Below are 19,810 nucleotides of genomic sequence, written 5' to 3'. Positions count from 1 at the left end.
GTGGGTCAGTGGCTCTGTGTGTGAGTCAGTGGCCCGTGGGTGTGTGGGTCAGTGGCCTTGTGGGTGTGTGGGTCAGTGGCCCCGTGGGTGTGTGGGTCAGTGGCTCTGTGTGTGTGGGTCAGTGGCTCTGTGTGTGTGAGTCAGTGGCTCTGTGTGTGTGGGTCAATAGCTCTGTGTGTGTGTGGGTCAGTGGCCCCCGTGGGTGTGTGGGTCAGTGGCCCCCATGGGTGTGTGGGTCAGTGGCCCCGTGGGTGTGTGGGTCAGTGGCTCTGTGTGTGTGGGTCAGTGGCTCTGTGTGTGTGGGTCAGTGGCCCCGTGGGTGTGTGGGTCAGTGGCCCCGTGGGTGTGTGGGTCAGTGGCTCTGTGGGTGTGTGGGTCAGTGGCTCTGTGTGTGTGGGTCAGTGGCTCTGTGTGTGTGGGTCAGTGGCTCTGTGTGTGTGGGTCAGTGGCCCCGTGGGTGGGTGTGGGTCAGTGGCCCCGTGGGTGGGTGTGGGTCAGTGGCCCCGTGGGTGGGTGTGGGTCAGTGGCCCCGTGGGTGTGGGTCAGTGGCCCCGTGGGTGTGTGGGTCAGTGGCCCTGTGGGTGTGGGTCAGTGGCCCCCGTGGGTGTGTGGGTCAGTGGCCCCATGGGTGTGTGGGTCAGTGGCTCTGTGTGTGTGGGTCAGTGGCTCTGTGTGTGTGGGTCAGTGGCTCTGTGTGTGTGTGGGTCAGTGGCTCTGTGTGTGTGGCTCCGTGGCTCTGTGTGTGTGGCGCCGTGGCTCTGTGTGTGTGGCTCCGTGGCTCTGTGTGTGTGGGTCAGTGGCTCTGTGTGTGTGGGTCAGTGGCTCTGTGTGTGTGGGTCAGTGGCTCTGTGTGTGTGGGTCAGTGGCTCCGTGTGTGTGGGTGTGTGTGTGTGTGTATGTGTGTCAGTGGCTCTGTGTGTGTGGGTCAGTGGCTCTGTGTGTGTGGGTGTGTGGGTCAGTGGCTTCGTGTGTGGGTCAGTGGGTGTGGGTCAGTGGCTCTGTGTGGAGATAACATTTTTTTAGATCTATTTATTATTTATTTATCTTGCCTTTGGCTGTATCCTCCCCTCCAAATTCCATTAACATGGCCACGCGACGTCATGTAATGCACATTGCCATAACAACGAGCCGCTCCGTGACGTCACACGGCATCATGTTGACATGACAACAAGACGCATTATGGCGCCGAGGCATCACGTGATGCGACATTGTGCTGGCAACATGTCACGCCTGACGTCAGTGTCTTGTTGTCATGGCAACGGGGTGCGCCATGTGATGTAATTTGTTTTATAAATAATTTTTTAATGTGTCCTGGTTTTTCATTTTGAAAATCTGGTCACCCTAAGTGTAGTCCTCAATTTATTAAAATCTGACTTTCTAAAGTGTAAAGTCTTTGTTGAATACAAGTAATATGGTTTATGATAATGTATTTAAAATGGGACCATATTATGATCACTGTTTCTCAAATGTTCCCAGACTTGAATATTTGTTATTACTTCTACATTGTTTGATTAAAAAATCCAGTTTTGATGCCTTCTCAATTTGCAAAAGTATTTTGTTTCCTCAATCTCACAGATATTTTGTGGTTTATAGTATATCCCTACAAACATTTTCTTTGTAATTTTACTTTCCCTGCTTATTTCTATCCACAAAGTCTCTACATTTTCATCATTCCCATTATAAACATCTTTCCTTATAATAGGTTTAACATATAAACATACTCCACCTCCTCTTCTACTTGCTTGATGCATCCGAAAAAGGGCAATAACCCTCTAAATTAACTTCCCACTTATGAGTTTCATCCCACCATGTTTCAGTAATGCCTATACTATCATATTGCTCTCTTGTAGCTATTAATTCAAGCTCCCCCATTTTACCTGTCAGGCTTCTTGCATTAACAAGCATATATTTAAGTTTTTTTTCAGTCTGTACTATTATCTTATTTAATATGGGTGTCTCCTTGCTTGCCCCGATTCTACCTCTATGACCCTTTGCTATTTCTCCATTCCTATCTATTCAATTTCGTTCATTATCTGTTTCTTGTCCCTCCCCCGTCCATCCTAGTTTCAAATCTCCCCCAACCTTTTTAATGTTCTCCCCCCCCCCCCCCCCAGCACAGAAGATCCCTCTTCATTGAGGTGCAATCCATCAATACCATAAAGATAGCACCTCTCTAAAAAGGAATCCTACACCGCTTTCTTAGCCATGCATAAACCTCCCTAATCTCCAACTATCTCCCTAGGGTAGTGTGACGATAGTGAGGGTTTGGCCCGGGATTAACGGGGTTACTCCCCAAGGGCCCCCCTCTAACCTCGCCAGGGAGACAAGGGGTTAACTGGGCTGAGGTCCAGAAATGTGATTTAACCCTTGTTATAACATGAAAATGCTTATTCCCTTGTGTAAAATGTATTGTTGCTGGGTCAGTGTCTGCATAACCCACCCACTGGGATTTAAGGGGTTAATCTTATATGCAGTGCTGAATAAACAGTTACCTGAAAACTGGTAATTTGGTAACGGAGTAAGCCAGGACCCTGAGCCTTGGGGGTACAGCCTCCGGGTCACCCCCCAAGTACACACATATTAAAAATATAACTTTGTCATAAAGAGGGACATATATTTTTGATAAAGTGACTTTCTGCAGTTTTTAAAAGGTACAGGCCAACTGCTGTGACTCATGAATCTATTCACGTTTGATATGCAAGCTTCCTCTCTGGAAATGCATATCAAAAGAGAGGTCTGGGCTAGGTGTGATACATAGTAATCAAGAAAGTGATTACCTAATTGCTATGCAAGACCCAGGAAGCAATGAAGAGGATGTTTTTGTAAACGTGGTAACTCACACTTACACACCAAGGTTTCCTGCAGGAGGGAACATGACAAATGTCCTCACTGCTTCAAAAGGTTTTATTGATGGGGCCAGGGTGGGGCTACCCCAAGCAGGATATCTGAATGGGTGTCCTTATTAAATATAAGAATATTATGAGATGTCCTTGGCTGAAAAGGCTAAGAATTACATATGTGTATCCGTGGCAGTTAGCCGATCTTTTGAGTCTAAACATTGTATATTTAACCGCTAGTAAATGCCAGATATTAATATCTCTATTAATTTTCATATTACACTGTAATGTTGGGTCTCTCTGCGAGCGTCAGGTGGGACGGGATGTATTAATAGGTCTCCTCTGCTTGTAGGTATTACGGAACGGGAGTTAGGCAATGATTTGCAGTAAATATGAAATTTTGGTTGCGTTCTGAGGAACCCCTGTTGTGATGAGCAGGAAAGGCTAGAATTTACAAGCCTGGTCATCAAAGACCAAATTGCTAATTGTTTATGCTTGGCCTAGGGACCAAGGGAAGTGGATGTTTTTGTAAATGTGGTAATTCACACTTCAATGGAAGCCAAAAGAGCTTCAAAGACTTTTTGCTAGCCGTCGCGGCACCTAGGGTTAACGAGATGAGTTTGACATAGTATATAAGTCAAAGCCACCCTTTACCCAAGTTGTTTATGTTCTTCATTGTCTTGATGCCTGCATGCAAAGGCTTGATGTCCTGCATGTATTGCTGTGATGTCAACTGAAATCTGGGAGAAGTGGCCAAGTCTGTGTCCTGATGGCCTTCTGTCCTAATCTTTAAGTAAGTGTCTATATTTTGTTGTTATTTGTATAATCTGCTGTGTTCACCTTTATCAAGGAATAAATTATATTTATCATATCTAAGTCTCGTCCCAGTTCAAACCCAGGTATATATATATTTATATATAGTTTTGGTGTAAATTACAACCTGTCACAAGCTACTGTGACAGGTAGTGCATGGCACTGGTAGTATTTCACAAAATACTACCTTGGAGGTACCAATTTGTAACAAGACCGCCGGGTCAGTCCTAGCCACTCCCAACAATCTGTCTACCCGATCTGCAATGTGCTGAACTCGAGCACCCGGGAAACAACAAACTGTTCAGTTTATGTGGTCATGGCAACAGATTGCCCTATCTACCTTCCTAATAATGGAGTCCCCTAGTACCACAATCTTTCTTGGTCTCTGAGTATCCCAAGTCACCTCTGTGCTGGAGGAACCAGTCTCCCCCAACCTTAACATTCCTGCACTGACACTCCCAATATCTTCACTCAATATGGCAAATCAGAACTAGCCTGCCTCTTCCTCTTCCCCCTGCTTCCCCTTCTGTTACCCAGCTACCTATCTGTTCCTCACTCACAGCACCACCATCTGCACCACTAGTCCCAGCCAGGGCCTGCTCAGTGAGCACTAAACTCCTTTCAAGATTGTCAATGTCCTTCAATATTGCAAGTTTCCTCTTTGGATCAGCAATCTGAGACTCTACAGAGACCAGTAGCTCACACTTCTCACAGCATTACGCTCCCTGGAACAACTGCTCCACGTGCACATACATGTGGCAAGATATGCACTTGAGTGGCATTCTCAATCCTGCTCATTATTGCAACTATGGCGTTTTAAGTACTAACAATTAACTATACTTCACTATACTACACCTTGTTTCACCACTTCCTTGTTCCAACTCCTTCTGATTCTAACTCCACACGTAATACAAACAGCACATTAAATTAAACAGTAATCCAGTCACACAGATCATAATTCGTTACAAGCAGGGATGCCACCACTCCGGGTTTCACCCGGAGACTACGGGTTTTGGCCACATATCTCTGGGTTTACCTAGTATACCTCCGGGTGGCGGCGGGCCGTGTCTCCTGGAATCCTCCCAGCATCTCCCCCTGCTGCTACTACCAATATGGCTGTGCGGTATCAAATGGCGCCACATTGCCATGCCAACGGGAATGCTACGTGACATAACAGCATCACGTGATGCCCATTGCCTTGGGGCTACGTGATTTCACAACGTCATGCGTCGGCGCGTTGCCATGACACTGTGATGCCTTGACGCCACAAGGCGTTCCAGTTGTCATGCCAACTTGACCCCGCACAGTCATATTAATGGGAGATACTGGGGGAGATGTCCGGAGGATGCCAGGAGACACCTCTGAAGGTAAGATTTACAGTTTTAAAAAAAATTATCCGGGTTGGCCTTAGGTAGAAGGTGGCAACCCTGGTTACAAACCTCTGTTTTAAAGCTGCAGTTCAAGCAATATCCTACATGTGTTTTTTTAATAAATCTGTGTTTTTTTTTAATAAATCAGTTCTGTACTATGATAAAAATACTTGTAGCATTTAGAAAAAAAATTAAAGACATTTTAATGTATTCTAATGGAACAAGCATTTTTGTTTCTATAGCAACCATTTACAAAGTCACATTCCCTTCCTTTTCTGAGACAGGCTCTGGTACTTGAGTCCTGCTCTCTCTCTAGCAGTGCACTAATTGTATCTAGTGCCTGCCTGGTCACATGATCTTCCACACAGAACTTTGCATCTTGGGTAGTCTTCTACAGCCCTAACAGTGATTTAAAGAACCCCGTGCCGAATCTTCAGCGATCAATTACAGGAGAATGGATCGATCGGCAGCTTAGCTAATCACTTGTCAGTAAGCAGATTGTATTGATGCACATTTTGAATGGGGGGGAACATTATTATTTATTTATTTTTTAAACGTCAGCTTGAACTGCAGCTTTAAAGAGGGACACACACCAACCAGGTGTGTTCTGTTAGCAATTATACTAACCACACCCACTGCAGGCTCAATCAGGCAGGAGAGAGGAAAGAAATAAAAGGTTAGTTACAGACTTTCAATTACCACACCTAGATACATTTTGTATTTGTTTGCTCTTGTTTGTTCTAATTTGGTATGTTGCTCTGTTTATGTCATTTATACCCCTCTGTTCCTCCATTGTACCAAGCTGCAGAATATGTTGGGGATTATAAAATAAACAGTAATAATATGATATGGCTCTTCACTGTGTTGCTGACTGAAGGTAGCACTGATCTGTTTCCTGTGGTTACAGCGCCCTCTGTTGTCTGGCACTGGCTGCTGCAGGTGACAATGTGCAGAAGATGGGTAACAGATCGTCTATCTGCCCCACCCAGTGATGCCCCAGCAGGCTCAGGGATTGAGATTTATTTTTTTATTTATAACATCTTATATCCAACACAAAATATATAGATGAGTTCCATCTCGGGGAAGGGGTTTAAATAGAACAATCTTCTGCAGATCTGAATTAATGAACTGTCGGGACCTGGGAGGGAGCACGCGATGCTCTGAGGAGAGCTGGGAGGGGACACGCAATGCTCCGTTGGGAGGGGGACAAGCGATGATCTGCAGGAAGCTTGGAGGGAACACGTGATGATCTGCGTGGGCATTCCTGTCACTGGGGCCACACGGTTGGCATTTCTTTCAGTGTGCGTGGTCTCATAGTGTGCAGAGTCACGCAGTGGGTATGTCACTCAGGACCCCACAGTCACTGATGACAATTTTCTTGCTGGTTTTGCCGCTGTTTGATCCGTAACTTTCCATCTTCTTCACGACCTCCATCCCCTCGACCACATTACCAAACACAACGTGCTTCCCGTTTAACCTGGGGGCGGGGGGGAGAGAGAGGAGACGGGGGAGACAAGGAAAGGAGGGGGAGAAAGGAGAGATGGGGGAGACAGGGGAGTAAAAAAGGAAGAAGAAGAAGGGTGAGAGAGGAGGAGAAAAGAGAAGGAAGTGGAGAGAGGGTAGGCGAGAGAGGAGGAAGTGAAAGGAGAAGAGTCGGGGAGAGAGAAGATGGGGGTGGGAGAGGAGGGAGAAAGAAAAGAGGAGGGGAGACCAGAGAAGGGGAAGGGAAGATAGAGGAAAGGTGCGAGAGAGGAGGGAGATGGGACGAGAAAGGAAAGAGGAGGGGAAAATAGAAGAGAGGGGAGAGAGGAAGAAGAAATGGGCGAGAGACAAAAGTGGGTGAAGGTAGATAAATAGAGGAGAGGGGGAAGAGAGACAAGGGGTAGAGAGTAGAGGGGATGAGAGAAAATAGTTGGGGAGAGAAAGGAGAGGGAAAAGGGGAATAGAAGAGAAAGGTAGAGGTGGAGGAGTGCATGAAGAGTAGAGGGGGATAGGGAAGGCGGAATACAGAGAAGAAGAGGGGGGAAAGAGGAGGAAGATAAAGGGGAGATAGAGGGAAGAGACAGGTGCAGGGGAAAGGAGAGAGATTATAGAGGGAGTGGGGAGAGAGGATAAAGGAAAGAGAGGGAGGGGTGAGTGCTAGTATAATAAATGATAAAAACAGTGAGAGTGAAAGCAGACAAAAAGAATTATAGGGAGAAGGGGAACATATTCGACCTCAATACTATGGCACCTTCATAGTGTAAGGGGTTCAAACCTCACAGCCATATCACTATAGTTACCCCACCTACCTGTGTCCCCCTTTGTGCTGCCTGTGTCCCTGTGCTCCACCCCATGCCCTCATCTAACGGCCTCCCTCTCCTGCTCCTCCTATATTCTCCCCATGCCCTCCAGTACTCGCCCTATACCTTCCATGCGTCCCCATGTACTCCATTATACTCTCCCCATTTATCCCAGTGCTTCTATAGTCTCCCCATGTCCCTGCATGCTCCCCCTATACTCTCCCTGCATCCCATGTGTTCCCCCAATATTCTCCACCCCCCCCCGTGCTCCTCCAATATTCTGCCCATCCCTCCCTGTGCTCCAACTAACCTTTTCCTTTGCCTCCTTGCACCCCCCCCCCTCCTTTGTGCTCCTTGTATTCTTCCCTGTGTCCCCCACATCCCCTCACCAGTCTGCCTTGATGGTGGAGATGAAGAACTGGGAACCGTTGCTGTTGGGGCCGGCGTTAGCCATTGATAGGACCCCTGGAGAGCTGTGCTTTAGGGTGAAGTTCTCATCCTCAAACTTAGAGCCGAAGATAGACTTGCCCCCTGTCCCGTTGTGATTGGTGAAGTCACCACCCTGCGGGGGGAGAGTGAAAAGAGGGTAGGAGAGGAGAACAGATGTGAGAAGGGAGGAAGTTGGAGATGGAGAGAAGTAGGGGGAAGAGGGGGAGGGAGAGTGGTGGGGAGGGTAGAAAAGCGTTGGCACCTGTGAGGTGACCTCATGCTCACCTGACACATGAAGCTGGGGATGATACGGTGGAAGCTGCAGCCTTTGTACCCATAACCAACCTCCCCTGTACAAAGCTTCAGGAAGTTCTCTGCAGAGCAGGGGGGTGGAGGGAGATAATTGAGAGAGGGAGTAGAGAGAGGAGGGGTGAGAAACAAAGAGAAAAATAAAGGGATGGGGAGGAAGGAGATAAGGAGTCAGGTGAAAAGAGAGATTAAGAGGGAGTCATGCAGTGGGCGTAACTACATTTTTTTTGTCCCCCCTGCAAAAATCCTGAAAGGGCCCCCATAACAAACGCTGCAAAATAAATGTAGGGTCCCCATGTTACTGGCTTTGCTAGCACCTCCACTCTCACACACCTTGCTCTTAGCCCCCCCTCTTATACTCAATGTCCAACCTCTAATCCTCACACTCACTCCCCTGACAGTACCCCTCTCTCCCCCCACCCATGTCTTACTCTTCATACCTCTCTCCCACCTCTCCCTGCCCACTTATTCACTCTCCCCCACACAACCCAGCTCCTCACTCAATTCCCCACCAGGCACATACTCTCAAGCACGCTCACACTCGCACACAATTCCCCCAAACACCCACTCAATTCCTCACAGACACACTCGATTCCCCAACACACACACTCAACCCACTCACACCCATACACACCCTCAATCACAACACACAGAGAAATGCAATCACAACACACTACTACTGACTCAATCACAACACACACAGCCACAACACACACATACACACTCTCAATCACAACAGACCCACCCACATGCAAACAACACACACTGTTTCACCAGGGGTGTAATACCAAGCATACAAACTTAATATTCCCACACACTCGCACACACACTCAATTTCCCCCACACACAAACTCTCAATCACACACTCTCAATCACACACTCACACCTCCCTCCCCACACACACAGTGGGTTTAGCGGCACAGTAGTTACGCCACTGGAGTCACGTGTGTATTCTGTTCATGGGAAAGAGAGAATTCAGGGCGATCCAAAACCGTGACACACCTGCCGTTTTAGGGACCACGTCAAACCGGAGCTGGAGTGAGATAAGAGTGGAGATCAGACACAGAACCTGCATGTACCCTCCTCTCACTATATGCAGGAACATACACATTTACAGGACTACTATAATCTTTTATTGCAGTAACCCAGGTCCTGAGTATCTTATTGCCCTGTATCAACATGTTGCAATAAACCAGTTCCTGAGTGCCTTATCCCCTGTAGCATAATATACTATGTATTTCAGAATGTTTGTGTGTGTCTCAAAATGTACGCCCAAACTTTGACCTAGAATAGTGGTTTTCAACCTTTTTTTGGTTAAGCAACCCTAGAATTAGATAGTAAAATTCTGGGGGACCCCAACCGTCTCTCCCCCTCCCCCCCCCCCCCCCACAATCTCTCCTCGTCTCTTTTCTCCCCCCCTTCCTCGTCTCTCTTTTCTCCCCCCCCCCTTCCTCGACTCTCTTTTCTCCTCCCCCCCTTACCCACCTCTCTTTTCTCCCCCCCCCCCTTCCCCATCTCTCTTTCCCCCCCCCCCTTCCCCATCTCTCTTTCTCCCTCCCCCCCATACACATTGTAGGTTTTTTTTTTTGTTGTAAGAGCTGCCGGCGCACCAGGGAGAAATCCCTGCAATGAGAACAGCAGAGAGAGCGCGCACCCATCTCTCTTATCTTGGGACCTGCGGTGCTGCGCCGATCCGAAGCTCCCTCCTCCTGTCTGCCAGAAGTTGAATGCGACTTCTGGCACCGACAGGAGCAGGGAGAGGACAGGTCACTGCGGCATGAGGTGCCGCCAGGCCTGGGACCAGCTGGGAGTGTTGTCCCAGTTCCCCCCCCCCACCCGGTGGCCCCAGATCTAGAACAACCAAACTTTTAAGTGTGGCCAGGTCTCCCTCTGGGCTCCTCTGCCCCCCCTACCTCCGCTGCGGCGGTGCGTCTGGCGGCCATTGAGGAGCTTGACGCATGCGCAGGAGAAGCGCCAAGCGGAGGCCAATAGGGAAAGGTTCATAGACAGGGACTACATGTCCCATGAGCCTCTGTGATGGAGATCTGGTGGATAAGCTTAGCCAATGGCGCGGTCGGATTTTCCTGCTCTCTGAAAGGATATATTTGGCGCGTCTGCACCACGCCAGTCGGAGCTTGGACAAGGAAGGGGTAGGTTGTTTGTGCAGGTGTCTGTGGTACCTGCACTAGGCCCCAACTCCCCTTTCAGCTTGTGGTTGTTGCAGGGACAGGCCCAATAGATATGGGCACTGCCCCTATAGTACCAGCGATAGAGACCAAGATAGGACGCGGCTGCATCCTGGCCTCAGGTGGTCTGGGACCAGACCCCTGCTACTTCAGAGACTATCAAAGGTGGTACAATCCATGCGGGAGCCCTACATTCTTCATGTAGACTCAAGTCTCAATGGTCTAAGTGCAGTCCTGCACTAAAAGTATCCAACCGGCCTCTGACCAGTGGCCAATGTCAGCCGCAGTCTGACTCCCAGCGAGCAAAATTATCTGGTACATAAGCTGGAGTTTCTCGCTCTCAAGTGAGCAATCGTGGACAAGCTCCATGACTACCTATACGGTGTAGTCTTCAAGGTACGAACGGACAACAAGGGAAGTAAACAAAAGTATACCCCTTTACAAAGCATTAGTAAGACCACACCTTGAATATGGAGTACAATTTTGGGCACCAATCCTAAGAAAAGACATTATGGAACTAGAGAGAGTGCAGAGAAGAGCCACCAAATTAATAGGGGATGGACAATCAAATTTATGAGGAAAGACTAGCTAAATTAGATTTATTTACATTAGAAAAGAGGCATCTAAGAGGGGATATGATAACTATATACAAATATATTCGGGGACAATACAAGGAGCTTTCAAAAGAACTATTCATCCCAAGGGCAGTACAAAGGACTCGGGGGCATCGCTTAAGGTTGGAGGAAAGGAGATTTCACCAGCAACAAAGGAAAGGGTTCTTTACAGTAAGGGCAGTTAAAATGTGGAATTCATTACCTATGGAGACTGTGATGGCAGATACAATAGATTTGTTCAAAAAAAGGTTGGACATCTTTTTAGATAGGAAAGGTATACAGGGATATACCAATTAAGTAAACATGGGAAGGATATTGATCCAGGGATTAATACGATTGCCAATTCTTGGAGTCAGGAAGGAATTTATTTTTCCCCTTATGAGATATCATTGGATGATATGACTCTGGGGTTTTTAGTTTGCCTTCCTCTGGATCAATAAGTAAGTATAGATATAGGATAAAGTATCTGTTGTCTAAATTTAGCATAGATTGAACTTGATAGACGTTTGTCTTTTTTCAACCTCATCTACTATGTAACTATGTAACCTACATATTAACGTTCGCCAAACTGGATGCCACCGGCCACAGATGGCTGGTGGCTCTATCAAATTATAAGTTCACCTTGAAGTACAAACAAGGACCCCTGAACATCGGGGCTGATGCCTTGTCCTGAAGACTGGGATTAAAGACCACTCTGGACGATGACCACTGGAAGGAGATCCCTGGACCAGGGATGCGAGCTATGTGCAACACTGCAGCTATCGTGGGAAATGAAGTGGCCTTCTCCGAACTGAGGGTCGCGGATTCCATGGGATGCCAATCCAAGACCATCCCCTCCACTTACTGTGCTCCGGAAGGAATGAACATCACTTCGGACAAAATCATCACATGGAAGAATATGGTACAATATCAGATACGGGACCCCGTGGCTGGCATTATACGTCAGGCCGTCCAGAAAAACAAGCCTGCAATTCTGAAACGTGCCCCCAGCGACATGGTCGCCATCCTCATGCGAGAAGCGGACAAATTCGAGATTGACACTGGTCTACTCTATCGGGTGGTACAATACCACAACCACCCGGATAGACGACAACTGGTCCTGCCCAGGAACCTACAACATACGGTCCTGAAAGCTCTGCATGACGACCATGGCCATCTCGAGGTAGAAAAGACCTTCGGACTGTTGCGTGACCGGTTCTTCTGGCCACGGATGAGAGAGGCAGTTCAACAACACTGCCGCCGATGCACACCCTGTATTCAGTGCAAGACCCTTCCTACCAGAGCGGCACCAAAGGCTCATCTGAAGAGCCCGTGCCCCATGGATTTGGTGTGCATGGATTTTCTGTGCATTGAACCCTGATGCCCGAGGCATCGGCAACGTGTTGGTCATCACGGACCATTATACACGATATGCTCAAGCCTTCCCCACCAAAAACCAGAAGGCCATCACGGTGGCAAAGATACTGTGGGAGCGATACTTCGTACATTATGGCCTGCCTAACCGCCTTAACTCAGATCAAGGCAGGGACTTTGAGAGTAAACTCATCCGGGAGTTACTTAAGCTCCTCAACATCACGAAGTCCCAAACAACCCTGTACCACCCAGAGGGAGACGCCTTGCCGGAGAGATTTAACAGGACCCTGTTAGACATGCTCGGTACCCTGAAAGGCTCTCAGAAAACAGAGTGGAGCAAGCATGTGGAGACCCAGGTACATGCGTACAACTGTACCCACCACGAGTCCACAGGATTCTCCCCATACTTCCTTATGTTTGGGCGAGAAGCCAGGCTGTCGGTGGATGTGCGTCTGAGGGTATCAACCGATGGGGTACCCAATACGACGCACTTCCGATACGTGCAAAGGCTCCAGGAAGGTCTACAACAGGCTTACCAATTAGCTGAGAAAGCGTCCGCTCACCTGAATACCAATAATAAGAGGCAATATGACCACAAGGTCAGGCACGGGGAAATTCGCCCTGGAGATGCTGCGCTTCTCCGCAACCTTGGAATTCCCGGGAAACACAAATTAGCTGACCGTTGGCGTAACGGTGTATTTGAGGTTGAGTCGCCGATGCAGGGCCTTTCGATCTACCGCATAAAAGACGCGGATGGCCAGGTAAGTGTCTGGCACTGTAACCACCATCTCCCTATCCCGCAGGTGGAAGACGACGAGCACGAGCTACCGACTACACCTCTGGACGGTGAGCCGGAAGAACCGGGAAGCAACGATAACACCCTCAAAGAGACCACTAACAATCATACGGACAGTGAAGAAACCGTCCACCAAACAGTAGAGGATCCAATGGAGGGACCCTCTCAAAGGGGACCCCAAAATCACTGAGCACCTCCTGGGGGAGTTACGGGTAAAGGGCCCCGACGAACAACGCCTACTAGGGTGGCTCCAATGAGCCAACCTCTGGATTCTAGAAGCCCGTGCTTCATACCGCACAGAGACAATTCAGAGACATTTATACCCTCAATGGGAGAGGCTGAGTCTCAGGACTATGCTTATTGCTCCCCAGAGGGAGTAGATAAAGAACCGCTCAGACAGAGCCAAAGAATTAGGCATCCTCCCAATCGGATGACCTACGATTATATTGGGGCACCCCACTGTGAGGCTCAGCAGTGGTCCCGCAGGAAGATTAAGTCCGTCATTGCGATATTCACAGAGATATACAATTTAATGTAGAGCATTGCAATGTGATAAGTTATACTCGGGAAACTGCATTTTTATTATATAATTTTTTTATTGTTAGGTGTTACGTTGTTCCTAAGCGTGGACGTTGGGTCTTTTCACCAGGGGGAGAATGTAGCAAGGTCTGCCCCATGGCTCCTCTGCCCCCCTACCTCCGCTGCGGCAGTGGGTGATGGGAATGTTGTGGGGGTGCATGAGTGTCAGCCGCCACGTGCACGCGCATCGGTGAGTGCGGGGAGAGACCCGAGGCAGTGCCGGTGTTCCGGAGTGGCGATCGGGTAGTGGAGGCTTCAAGTGCAGGGAGCTGCCATTTTGCGCATGCGCAGATATGCCCTGAGTGCGGCGGCCATTGAGGAGCTTCACGCATGTGCAGGAGAAGTGCCAGGCGGGGCCAATAGGGAAAGGGTCATAGACAGGGACTACATGTCCCATGAGCCTCTCTGATGGAGATCAAATGGCTAAACTTAGCCAATCGCGGCCGGATTCCCCTGCTCCCTGAAAAGATACATTTGGCAAGTCTGCACCACGTCAGTCGGAGCTGGGACAAGGAAGGGGTAGGTTGTGTGTGCAGGTGTCTGTAGCACCTGTACTAGGCCAGATACCCACAATTAGGCCCCAGCTAGGCCCCGACTTTCCTTTCAGCTTGTGGTTGCTGCAGGGACAGGCCCAGTAGATAAGGACACTGGCCCTGTAGTACCAGTGATAGAGACCAAGCCAGGAAGCGGTTGCATCCTGGCCTCAGGTGGTCTGGGACCAGACCCCTGTTACTTCAGAGACTATCAAAGGTGGTACAATCCACGCAGGACCCACCGTAGAGGCGGAGGCATCGCGGTTCACCACTCTGGATCCGTGGATCCCATCCTACAGCTGCAGCGTACCTGGCTGTGGAACCACCCGGCAGATACCTCAACACAACAAGTGCACCAACGTACACCTCAGTTCTAGTGGGCAGCGCTGAACTACACATTTGGGTTGGTTGGGTGCCCAAGGGCCCCTTATGTGTGAGGACTATATCATTGGAGTGTGGACACAGTGTTGGGGCACGGTGAGGAGTTGCGGCCCTGCGAGGCCTGAGTGGTTCTACATTAACATTAGATATATGTGTACAGTAAACTGGTTATATTATACAATTGTGTATTCATTATTCATTATTGTCCTGCAAAGGGTTATCCCACAATGTGAGGATCCTGCGCAGGTGGAGGCGCTGTCAACCAACGGAACAGGTACACCTCAGGCTCCCAGCAGCGGAGGCTCAGACCTCCTGTGAGCCCCATATAGCCACCATATCTCCCAGGGGGTGGGGGAAGGTGCGCTACATAAGTATTACTTTATGTATCAAAATAAGGTGGACAGTGTAACGCATAGCTCACCCCAAACGAGGCGCGACCGCAGGGCTGAGGTAGGGATTGATATAGAACGCCGACCACAACCACTAGAGTGTAGGATAGTCTTGCAAGCCGGGTCAGGGTTATAGAGGACAGCATAAACATGGTACTTGCCGGGTCTAGGAGTGGAGAGTAGCGGATCGTTGGGGTACGTAGCCGGAGTTAGGATTGGAGAGAGCAGAGTCGTCGTATCCAAAGCCAGGGTCAGTGCAGGAGAGAGCAGAGTCGTCGTATCCAAAGCTAGGGTCAGTGCAGGAGAGTATCGCAAAGTCCGAGGTATTAGGCAGGGTCAGGCAGCAAGGAAAGAGACAGACAGGCTAGGTGCAGTGAGGTTCAGCGTCACAAACAGAAGTTATGCTCGGCAAGGAATGAGAGTTCAGACAGCATATTTAAAGGACCTCCCACCAATGGGAGGCATCCAGGAAGCAGAAGTGCCCTCCTTGATAGGCTGCTGGATCGCGCAGGTGCGTCCCATTACACAGCCGATTGGGACAGAGGTGGAGCTTTCAGAGAATGCGCGTGCGCCGCACATAACCCGCGAATCACGCCAGCGACCTGGTCGCGCGCCGTCAGTGCACGCCACGACACCCGCGTCAGTACGAGGGCGGAGACCAGAGGCGGGAGCTGCGGAGACAGAGGAGGAGCGCGGGGTACTGTTGTGCCACCTAGCTCTGGACCCAGGAATCGAGGCCAAAGAGCGGAAGAAAAGCATGTAGCAGAGAGAGGTGAGGCTGTGTCCTCTGTTTATTTGTTCTGTTTGGCCTGGTGTGTGTATGTATATATATTTGTACTTGTACTGTTTTGTGTGTCTACTTGTACTGGTGTGTGTGTGTGTATTTGTACTTGTGCTGGTGTGTGTCTGTGTGTCTTTTCCGGCTGTCCTGTGGGGGTGATAATGGCAGGGAGGGGGGAGAGAGAGGATGAGGAGAGAGGTTGACGGGGGGGAGAGAGAGAATGAAGGGAGAGGGGATGAGAGAGGATGAAGGAGGGGGGATGAGAGAGGACGAGGGGGTGGGAGGGTGAGAGGATGAGGAGGGGTGCAGTATTGCTCGCCATGGGCCTGTATGACTGCAGGTCAGTTATTTATAAATGATCTGACCATTACATCATTTGTTCTAAATTTCACTCCAAGCATGCACCAATTTGCACTATTTCATATTCTATTTCCTATAAAAAAAAATCCTCTGAAGGGTGCTCCCTGCCAAGACCCCTCCCCAGATTTTTTACGAAACAGAATATAAATTGGTGAATACTTGGAGTGAAATTTGGAAAAAATTACGTAACAGTCAAGTCCTTTATAAATAACATTCTTCCCCCCACCAACGATTCTCGCGCGCGTCGCACCTTTCACCATTTTGTCTAGTATTTTTGGACAAGCCACCTGGCAACCAAAAATGTGATGGGAGGGAGAGAGATGAAGGTGGGGGGGGGGGAGATAGAGAAGGGATGTATGGGGGTAAGGAGAAAGGAAAGGGAGAAGGTGGGAGGGAGGCCTGTGCGAAGCTGGGCTTTATGACTAGTCTAGAGTACTGCAACCCAGGCAAAGCCATGTATTTTAGTTCCTGGGTGCCTTATTGCACCTTTAACATACTGTTACAATAAACCAGTTCCTGTGTAACTTAGTGCTTCTCTAACATCATATTGCAATAAACAAGCTCATGAGTGCTTCATTACTCCTGTAACATTGTATTGCAGTAATCCCTTTCTTGAGTGCAGTATTGCCCCTGTAATAGCGTATTGTACTTCGCCAGTTACTGAGTGCTTTTTGAGAGGTGTGCCTACTGTGTTTGCATTAGGAGGGGGTGAGCGTGTCTCCCTAGTGTGAGGTGTGCGTGTATATGACACATTGTGTCAGTCTGCGTGTCACTGGCTGTGCTATCATTTGTAGGGTATCTCCTCACATCCTGCAGTTCTACACCCAGCTCCCACGCAAAGTGATATCACCAGCAGCTCCTTCTATTGGCTGCTTCCAAACAGCATCTGGAGACAGAGATAATTACTGCAGTCTGCTGGGAGACCGCTCCAGAGCAGGCAGAGAGACACTCACACTGTAGTGTGCAGAGGCAGCTCCAGAGCAGGCAGAGAGACTCACACTGTAGTGTGCAGAGAGACCGCTGCAGAGCAGACACAGACACATATGTGTGTAACATACGTGTGCTGTTTGTGTATGAAACACACACTTGTGCATTATACATACAGAATTCACTCCAGTGCACAACTGTACATTCGATATATACAAAGCATGTGCATTGCACACATCTACAACAGGAATCCTCCTTTGTAAATTAACATGTTGCGCTGTACAGCAATATTCGAGTATCTCTTTCCTCCTCCAGGCACACACAACTCCTGCCCCCCCCCCCCCCCCAATGACAAGAGTATTTAACCCCATCACTGCCCTAGGTGTCCGCACCGCTCACCAATGCCCTTGGGCAGCGAAGGGGTGAGATGCAGCCTGGAAGAGCAGGATGTTAGTTAAGGGGGGGGGGGGATAGAGTCAGGGAGCTGTGTGGGGGCTTATTGTGGCTCCAGTATAGCTGCAAGGGGATTAGGGTTAGATTTGGGGAATTAATTCCCTCTGTCCCTGTATTTAATAAACCACTAGCTGCTCCAAGAGCTTAGTATACAATGACTGTTTGTCAGAACCCTCCCTTATACCCCCTGCCTGCGTATGTCAGACCAATCCCCTATATCCACTCATTCCCTCCAACTGTACCTATTTTATATGTCCTGTACCTATTAAACCCAGCTGCACCGATTCCTGCCCATGTATGAGTGCGCTTCACTGCCTGTCCCCTTTTAGTTAAAGCTAGTTACAGCAGCTTGAAGATCGATGACGGATCTGTCAAATGATCAGTGTGTTATAGGTAATTCATCACTACTATTATTTTATGTATATATTAGTACATTCAAATAAATTCAGAAATACAAGTGTAAAATTATCTTTGCATGTATTTAAATCTGCGTTACTGTACGTTCACAGGTGCACACTCTCTTGTATGCTCCTGTACCCCACATTGACAGAGGAACTAAAGTGCACCTATTTCTTGTATCCAATGTTGGACAGTCAGTACCCTGCCTGCATGTCAGACCCACCACATATATCTCCTGCCTGCATATCTCACAGACTCCAGGATACCTTGTGTATAACAGATTTCCCCTATATATCCTGCCTGTGTGTAACAGATCTCTCTACATAACCCTGCCTCTGGATAGCAGAACCTGTATATATCCTGCCTACGTAGCACAGATACCCTCCTCTACAAAGATCGTTGTATACACTCTCTACAGATCCCCATATACCTTCCCTCTCCATGTCACCAGCTCCCCACATACCATCAATCCCTGGGTAGCCATATCCCTGTGTACCATCAATCCCTGGGTAACCATATCCCTGTATACCATCAATCCCCGGGTAACCATATCCCTGTATACCCTCCTTCCTTGTGTCACCAAATCCTTTTTCTTTACTTCATTTGAATTCTCCTTTAAAAAAAAACCCTTGGAAAACCCGCCCCCCACCAACCCCAATGCTCTGACCCCCCTTAAGCACCAGGAGCGTGCAACACACATTAAATCGCTATTGTCCTGCACGCCCCTCTTGTAATGAACGGGTTAAATGTTTCCCGTTAACGTACTAATTATGGAATATAAACCGTGACCTCAAACTTCCCTTAACGAGCTGCATCAATAAAGTAAAAATGGACATCTCAAACTCCAGGTCCACAGAACACCTATCATAGCACAAGCCCACATTATCAATACAAAATCCTGCTGCACAGTACTACATTTTAATTTCAATGTTAGCAGTACCACAAATATACAACCCTGCAGTTCCATTTATGATGCACTAAAGTTTTTGAAAGTTAGTTTTTTTTTTTTTTTTTTTGCAGGACATAATGCTGAATTACTTTTTCCTTAACATCCTAAAGTCGCACTAACGATTACAGCTCGTTACCTCCATAACAATCCTGCCAAGGGGTATACCGTCTGCAGTCAAGTTGAAGAACACCCTCTTGTTTTCCATGGTAAAGTTCGGAAGCAGTTGCCTGGTGGAGCCTGAAAGATGCTGAAGACTGACCAGACCTCTGCATCCCCTGCCTTATATATATTTATATATACACCCCCAGCCCGTGCTGCCAAGAGCAGCTAAGCCAGCCTCATCAGACTGAACAGAACCTCCCTGGAACGCTATAACCAGGAATATTTGATACCCATCTAACCTCCCCATACCTCCCAGATCAGTATATTCCTTCCTAATCCTCTAGGATACTTCATGGGTATCTCTAAATACTGTGTGATTAGGGAGATTGAAGAGAGGTGGGGCGGGGGGGAGGGCAGAGTACAAAATGATGAACGTGATGCTATTTCCGTAACAGCAGACACATCAATAACATACAGGTCAATCAAGTTACTTTCTGAACTGCAAACTATGTATATTTCACCCTCCATCAAAAGTGGAAAGATTCTCCATATGGTGTAATGTGGGGATTCCTCATTTTTCTATGCCTGACAAATGAGGCTAGAATAGAAGGTGATATGGTGGTCACATCCTTCAATTACATCACTGAACTATAAAGCACCATATCAAAAGCTCATGGTGAAGCAAAAACTATTTTTGCTTCCTATGTATTGGAACCTGGTGGCCCAGAGGCCGAGCTGCAGCATTTTTTTGCACTGGGGACCCCTTCAATCCCGATACAGGCAGCCAAAGTTATTTGGTTTGTCTTTTGCCCATGGAACAAAATGGGTGCCAAATCTCAGGCAATAAGAAATTGCAACACCAGTCATGGCTTTCTATTAGATGGCCATTGAAATCCCCTTTAACCAGTAAGTAATATTGGCATGTATCTTGGGAGCCAAGGGTTCGTTATAGAAGCTCTGAAGGAATA

The 19,810-nt window shown here is 48.3% G+C and overlaps 1 protein-coding gene across 1 annotated transcript; it reads right to left on the bottom strand.

Moving 5' to 3' along the window:
- Window positions 1–6,032: 6,032 nt before the first annotated feature.
- On the bottom strand, window positions 6,033–19,065 carry LOC142495797 (peptidyl-prolyl cis-trans isomerase-like). The gene is made up of 5 exons (XM_075601769.1): window positions 18,877–19,065; window positions 9,043–9,073; window positions 8,017–8,105; window positions 7,692–7,864; window positions 6,033–6,497 (listed from the first exon to the last, which is right to left on the bottom strand). The coding sequence occupies exons 1-5, from the start codon at window positions 18,943–18,945 to the stop codon at window positions 6,347–6,349; spliced, it is 513 nt and encodes a 170-aa protein (XP_075457884.1). The 5' UTR covers window positions 18,946–19,065; the 3' UTR covers window positions 6,033–6,346.
- Between the last annotated feature and the right edge of the window lie 745 nt (window positions 19,066–19,810).

The sequence above is a fragment of the Ascaphus truei genome, chromosome 5 (assembly GCF_040206685.1).
Source record: "Ascaphus truei isolate aAscTru1 chromosome 5, aAscTru1.hap1, whole genome shotgun sequence".
Lineage (NCBI taxonomy): Eukaryota > Metazoa > Chordata > Amphibia > Anura > Ascaphidae > Ascaphus > Ascaphus truei.
Note: the sequence above shows the minus strand (reverse complement) of the source record. Positions and strands in the feature narration are given on the sequence as shown.